The sequence below is a fragment of the Nanorana parkeri genome, unplaced genomic scaffold (assembly GCF_000935625.1).
Source record: "Nanorana parkeri isolate BGI_ZX_2015 unplaced genomic scaffold, ASM93562v1 scaffold340, whole genome shotgun sequence".
NCBI lineage: Eukaryota > Metazoa > Chordata > Amphibia > Anura > Dicroglossidae > Nanorana > Nanorana parkeri.
In genome coordinates this window covers 800592-808099 of record NW_017306608.1, presented here as the reverse complement: position 1 = coordinate 808099, position 7508 = coordinate 800592, and the positions used below count along the sequence as shown (strand labels likewise).

General features: G+C 46.1%; 1 protein-coding gene across 2 annotated transcripts in view; it reads right to left on the bottom strand.

The window, feature by feature from the left end:
* Nucleotides 1–1879, bottom strand: part of FAM134B (family with sequence similarity 134 member B) — a 79938-nt gene extending 78059 nt beyond the window's left edge. For both annotated transcript variants that reach the window (XR_001941351.1, XM_018558455.1), the window contains exon 1: nt 1529–1879. Coding sequence is in view for 1 of the 2 variants with exons in the window: in XM_018558455.1 (XP_018413957.1) it covers nt 1529–1656 (128 nt within the window). In the remaining variant the exon portion in view is untranslated. The remainder of the gene's footprint in view (nt 1–1528) is intronic.
* Nucleotides 1880–7508: the final 5629 nt, after the last annotated feature.

The window sequence follows — 7508 nt, the reverse complement described above, 5'->3', positions numbered from 1 at the left end:
TATATATATAAGCCTAGTCATTAGTTTAGAGTTTGCCATAAATATTGGCCCACAAATTATTGCTCTCACTCTGGCGCACACCACAATAACTGACATGTGAAGCGCAATAGCCGTTTTCGTACGTAGGTGCACACGACTTGTGTTTCACATGTCCCCTCTGATTCTCCTCTGGGATGCAGAGGCTCCAAAGCAGGAGGAGCAAGGAAAAGTAAAGCGGGGGGGTGGATACAACTAATCAAATCAACTAATCGATGATGAGAATGGTTGACAACGATTCTCATTATTGATTAACATCAATCAAAATGATGAGTTGTTGCAGCCCTATACTTTACTTTCTGCTTTATGAAAGCCATAATGTATTTCACTAGCAAAGACATTTTTGTTTCCTGTTTCCAGTTGTCACCAGAACAGGGCGTGAGGGGGAAATCTTCCAATGGGGACTACTGATCCAATGACAACTTAGGATTCGTTCACACCATAACATACAAAAAAACCAGACGTGCATAGACACAGTTTATGCATGTTTTTATACGTGTTTTGTTTTTAAGCTCAGTTGTGGTGTGTTTATCGGTGTGCTCTTGCAGAGACCTGCATTTATCAGCTGCAGGTTCTCTGCACATGGTGTGAAAAGGTCCTAATGGTCCATTCACATTGTGGGGTTCATATATAAAAGTACACCAGGCAGATGCTGTTCACATGGCACTAGTGCCCCAAGGTGGTTCTGACGAGTATGGGAATTTCTTGTACTCTATGGGTGCTAGTGCCTATATGATGGAACCTTTATGAATGAACCCGTGTGTGTGGTGACTGGCGTATTTCTGCACCAGACCAATGCCAGTCACTGCTAGTGCACATAGTTTTTCACAGCACAATGCCAGTATGATGTGTGGTGGGCTGTGGTAAAACACCAAAATACAAAATTTTTCCTTAGCGCACTGGATGCCACCACGCCACAGGAAAGTGCTGCTGCAGACATGAATGGAGCGTACACTTTGTACACTCCAAATAAAGTTTAGAAAATAAACAAAAAAAGTAAACAGTGCCTGGCATTGTAATAATGCAGGATGCTGCCACTCGCCATACTGTAAAAAGTGAAGTTCTACCATCCAGCTAGTGTGAACGAGCCCCGAGAGTGGATTTCCCATACTATGAAGAGATTTCCTCTCACTTCCTGTTGTGTTTCCAAAATAGGATGGAACAACATCCTCCCCAAGGAGACACAGGCAGACATAAACATTATCCAAAACTAAAAAAACGAATTATTTTGGCTTGAGAGCCACCCTAAAAACAAGAGCTTTTCCCTGCTACTGAAGTCTGTTCTCTCCCATCCAGCACCTGAAATATGACACTGTATGAGGAGAGGATGGAGTGCTGGTCATTACATACAGTCCATCATCCCGCTCTGTATGGCCTTGTTACAGCATGACAATGCATTGCACGTCAGTGGACGACATCCACCCTCCTTCATCCCCATCCATTCCCCCGCCCGTGTCATCTTCATCCTCCCGGCATGACAGGTGGCTCCTACCAGAATAGCAGGTTGCAGCCGATGAAGACGGCGAGGCTATAGAGAGGCCTGTGCCAGGTCAGGATGTCTGCTACACGCCGTATGACATCAGGCTGCCGCCTCTGTCCTCCATGCTGGCCGCCGATCATGATGAATGTTGCCCGGGATCCCTCGTTCTCCCTCCTGTGTCCTCTCCTCCGCCCATACACAGTCCCCCATAAGGAGCCCGCAGGTGGGATCGGCTCTGACCACCTCCCCAGCTCGTCGCCTGGAGGAGGCTGGATCGGGTGCTGCCCCCATACACGTCACAGCGGGCACAGATCCCGGGGGCAGCACATCGTGCACTGGCACCTGTCATCGACACACCCGATGTCACCCGTGCATGATCGTGCACAACATAGACAGATCATAAATGGTTATTTTTTGTTTAAAGTGCCAGGAGATGCTAAACGCTGGGTCCCCAACACGGCTGGGGGGCCTCATGTGGCCCTTTGGCGATCCTCCTGGGGCCCCTGCAGACTGCAGTGCTTACTCAAGCCAGTGAAGATTATTATTCTAGATTGGGGTCCAGTTAGTAGGTGAAATGGTATGTTTGATTTCTTTTACACGAGCTTTCATTTTTCTGTGTCCATCCCATATTTTATATTTGATCTACCTCTGAACATGCTGAGAGAAATATCAAATGTGGCACCAGTAAAATGTAAATCTTTCATGGTAAAGACACCACTGGCCTACAGCTACTGTGCTAGAATACTCCTTAAAGTGACACTATACTCAGGAGGTCAATCTTAAAAATACTTTTAAGTGCCTTAACTATTAACAAAAATATATCTTATTTGTCTATCATTCGTCTAAAGGTCCTCAAATCATCTCTGAATTGGTACTGGCAATGTCCTTCCTTCTGGAGGGTGGCTACTTTTATTCCCCATGTGCGTGTTGTAAAGTAGTCACCGCTCCAAGCTCACTACCATGATGGACAACAATCTCAATACAAATTAGTACACTAAACATGAGCTTGTAGTCCATCACAGCAGTGAGTTTGGATCGGTAGTTACTTTACAACACACAGGGACCATGGAGACCACCATATTTCTCCCATGATGGTAAAGCCCATTTCGTGTGCACCTTACTGTATAACACTCACAAACCAGCATGTAAAACAACATGTCTCACCACTTAGGATAATTTGGTGCAGCGACGCATGGGGTTTCTCAGCTGCCAATGGGATGTGCGGGATCCCTTGTGTGTCTCTGTACCTTTAAGGAGGTGGGGCGTCCTCCTGACAAACCTGCGCCCAATTTGATATCTTCTGCCCCCATGTGCTCCAAGATGGAGACTCTCATAGTTTAGAGTTAGGACCGCACTATAAGAGGTGCCTTGGCGCGGCAGTGCGGCTTTCACATCCTTTGCAGAAGACGTGTATCCAAACCTCTGTCATTGTCCTTAGTGGTGAGACAAGTTGTTTTACATGCTGGTTTGTGAGTGTGCCATGATGCCTTTCTACTGTTTTACAGTACATACAGCTGTCACTGTCAAAGAGTTAACTGCGGCTCAGTGTAAAAAAACGGCACAGTACAAGTACTATGCCGGTTTTTTACACTGAACTACAGTAGACTCTGTGACAGCTGTATGTCCCGGCCGCTGTGCGAACATCATAGGCGTCGCCCCAACCCCCCCGATTCCGCCAAGAAGCGGTCGCCGCTGCTGCAGGTCTGCACGATCTCCTGTTAGCTCTGCTCTGCCGCTGAGGAGAGGAGTCGCCGTACAGGCTCCTCGGCAGCCTGTATGTTCCTCCGCCCACCTCTGCTGCGTTTGGCTGGGAGGGAGAGTGCAGCACCGTCATTGGCTGCCTGGGTATTTTTCAGCAGAGGAGAACAAGGCTGCACGTGGAGGAAACATTGATGCTTCCCCCTCCCCCCACCACCATTCGGAGAGGAAGAAGAGGGCATGAGGACAGAGCACATCACCACTGTAAGTCCCTTTCCCAGATAGCAAGAAATTGAGCTGCAAGTTTGAAAATGACTTGCTCAACTATTGCAGGCTTGACAAGCTTCACAATTTTGTTGCACAATTACAACAAGTCTGCATTGCAAGTCTACAGACCAGCGAGCTTGCAGAGCTCTTGCTAAGACCTGCAGGACTCTTGCTGTAGACTTGCCAAGCAAATTTGCTACAAATTCAAAAAGTGTCAACTAGAACTTGTGCTGCAAGTGTTCTGCAAGTCTACAACTTGCAAGGAATGTGTGCAGCAAGTTAACAAGAATTACAATTTAACCCTGACACAAGTTTGTGGCAAGTTATCCTTGCTATCTAGGTTTTCTATCTTACACCACTCACCTTCCCACTACGTCACCTTACTGACCTCCTCGCTGCGTCACCTTGCTGACCTCTGCACTGCGTCACATTACTGACCTCCGCGAACTGCGTCACTTTACTGACCTCCGCGCTCTGCGTCACTTTACTGACCTCCGCGAACTGCGTCACATTACTGACCTCCGCACTCTGGAGAGAGATGGGCACAGTGGCAATGGATTAGCCAGATTTGGGGGTGCTTATTTTCTGGCAGTGCCACTCCCGAGACTTGACTCTGGATCCGCAAAACAAATGACAAACGCACTCAACAATTTGTCACCAGCTATACAGTAAGGTGCACACGAAATGGGCTTTGAACAGTTGACTCTGGATCCGCCCCTGCATCACAGGAGTGAGCTTTGAGCGGTGGGTACTTTACAACACACACAGTGACCATGGGGAACAAAGGTAGGCACCATCCAGAAGGAAGGACAGTGTCAGCACCAATTCAGAGATATTTTGAGGATCTACAGCCGAGTGATACACAAATAAGATACATTTTTGTTAATAATTAAGGTATTTGAATGCATTTTTAAGATTTAATCCATCTTAAATCTGAACTCCGGGATAAGAAAATATTGTCTAAATATGAGACGTGAATTCTTCCTTGAATCTTCATGCATGTCCTTAATCTACAACCACTCCTATAGCATGTCCCCAGTCTACAACAACTCCCACAGCATGTCCCCAGTCTACAACAACTCCCATAGCATGTCCCCAGTCTACAACAACTCCTATAGCATGTCCCCAGTCTACAACAACTCCTATAGCATGTCCCCAGTCTGCAACAACTATAGCATGTCCTTAATCTACAACAACTCCCATAGCGTGTTCCCAGTCTACAACAACTCCCATAGCATGTCCTTAATCTACAACAACTCCCATAGCGTGATCCCAGTCTACAACAACTCCTATAGCATGTCCCCCATTTGCAACAACCGAGTGATACACAAATAAGATACATTTTACTCCCATAGCATGTCCCCAGTCTCCAACAACTCCTATAGCATGTCCCCTGTCTACAACAACTCCCATAGCATGTCCTTAATCTACAACAACTCCCATAGCGTGTTCCCAGTCTACAACAACTCCTATAGCATGTCTCCAGTCTGCAACAACTCCTATAGCATGTCCCCAGTCTACAACAACTCCCATAGCACATCCCCAGTCTACAACAACTCCCATAGCATGTCCCCAGTCTGCAACACCTCCCATAGCGTGTCCCCAGTCTGCAACAACTCCCATAGCATGTCTCCAGTCTACAACAACTCCTATATCATGTCTTCAGTCTAAAACATCTCCTATAACATGTCTCAAGTCTACAACCACTCCTATAGCATGTCCCCAGTCTACAACAACTCCTATAGCATGTCCCCAGTCTGCAACAACTCCCATAGCGTGTCCCCAGTCTACAACCACTCCTATAGCATGTCCCCAGTCTACAACCACTGTCTCCAACCACTCCTATAGCATGTCCCCAGTCTACAACAACTCCTATAGCATGTCCCCAGTCTACAACCACTCCTATAGCATGCCCCCAGTCTACAACCACTCCTATAGCATGTCCCCAGTCTGCAACAACTCCCATAGCATGTCCCCTGTCTGCAACAACTCCCATAGCATGTCTCCAGTCTACAACATCTCCTACAGCATGTCCCCAGTCTCCAACAACTCCTATATCATGTCCCCAGTCTGCAACAACTCCTATATCATGTCCCCAGTCTGCAACAACTCCTATAGCATGTCCCCAGTCTGCAACAACTCCTATATCATGTCCCCAGTCTGCAACAACTCCTATAGCATGTCCCCAGTCTGCAACAACTCCTATAGCATGTCCCCAGTCTGCAACAACTCCTATAGCATGTCCCCAGTCTGCAACAACTCCTATAGCATGTCCCCAGTCTGCAACAACTCCTATAGCATGTCCCCAGTCTGCAACAACTCCGATAGCATGTCTCCAGTCTGCAACAACTCCTATAGCATGTCTCCAGTCTACAACCACTCCCATAGCATGTCCCCAGTCTGCAACAACTCCTATAGCATGTCTCCAGTCTACAACAACTCCCATAGCATGCCTCCAGTCTACAACAACTCCTATATCATGTCCCCAATCTACAACAACTTCTATATCATGTCCCCAGTCTACAACAACTCCTATAGCATATCTTCAGTCTCCAACAACTCCTGTAGCATGTCTCCAGTCTCCATAAACTCCTATAGCATGCCTGCAGTCTAAAACATCTCCTACAGCATGTCCCCAGACCCCAGTCTACAACAACTCCTATAGCATATCTTCAGTCTCCAACAACACCTATAGAAGGTCTCCAGGCTACAACAACTCCTATTGCATGTCTCCAGTCTACAACATCTCCTACAGCATGTCCCCAGTCTCCAACAACACCTATAGAAGGTCTCCAGGCTACAACAACTCCTATATCATGTCCCCAATCTACAACAACTCATATAGCATATCTTCAGTCTCCAACAACTCCTGTAGCATGTCTCCAGTCTCCATAAACTCCTATAGCATGCCTGCAGTCTAAAACATCTCCTACAGCATGTCCCCAGTCTACAACTCCTATAGCATATCTTCAGTCTCCAACAACACCTATAGAAGGTCTCCAGGCTACAACAACTCCTATTGCATGTCTCCAGTCTACAACATCTCCTACAGCATGTCCCCAGTCTCCAACAACTCCTATATCATGTCCCCAGTCTCCAACAACTCCTATATCATGTCCCCAGTCTACAACAACTCCTATATCATGTCCCCAGTCTGCAACAACTCCTATATCATGTCCCTAGTCTACAACAACTCCTATATCATGTCCCCAGTCTACAACATCTCCTACAGCATGTCCCCATTCTCCAACAACTCCTATATCAAGTCCCCAGTCTACAACAACTCCTATATCATGTCCCCAGTCTACAGCAACTCCTATATCATGTCTTCAGCCTCCAACAACTCCTATAGAAAGCCTCCAGGCTGCAACAACTCCTGTATCATGTCTCCAGTCTAAAACATCTCTTACAGCATGTCCCCAGTTTACAACAACTACTATAGCATGTCACTGGTCTACACCAACGTCACCTGCCATAGCTGTAGACATTGATCACACCACTAGCAGTTGGAGGTCTGTGGTCATGTAACCACAAATAATGGGGAAAAAAAAGGTATTTAAATTGATATTTATTACAAAATGTATGTAGGGCATTTGGGAGGCAACATTTTACAGTTGGTTTATTGTTCGCTATTCTTTCTACTTCTTTCCTATGTGTAGTACAGACAGTGACCTCAATGGACAATAAAAGTGTAGAAGCAGAAAACAGTCACTTGGGTGAATTTTTTTAAGGTGCATACCCCATACAATTAATACCCCATACATTAATTTTACCCCATACATTAGTCAATTGCCCGAAGTTGACATATGTTGTTTTTTAAAGTGTATCTAAACACAAAACCAAAAAGATTAGAACTTACCAGTCCTTACATGTGCGGGCTGCATTAATTGTCTTTTTGTCTCTAGCTTTTTTCCTTATTTATTTTCAACAAGATGATCCTGCAGTAACACGTTTACTGTCCTAGGATGATACATTTACTCACCATACTGTATGTATGGATGAACAGTAGTGCCATCCTAGGACAGGA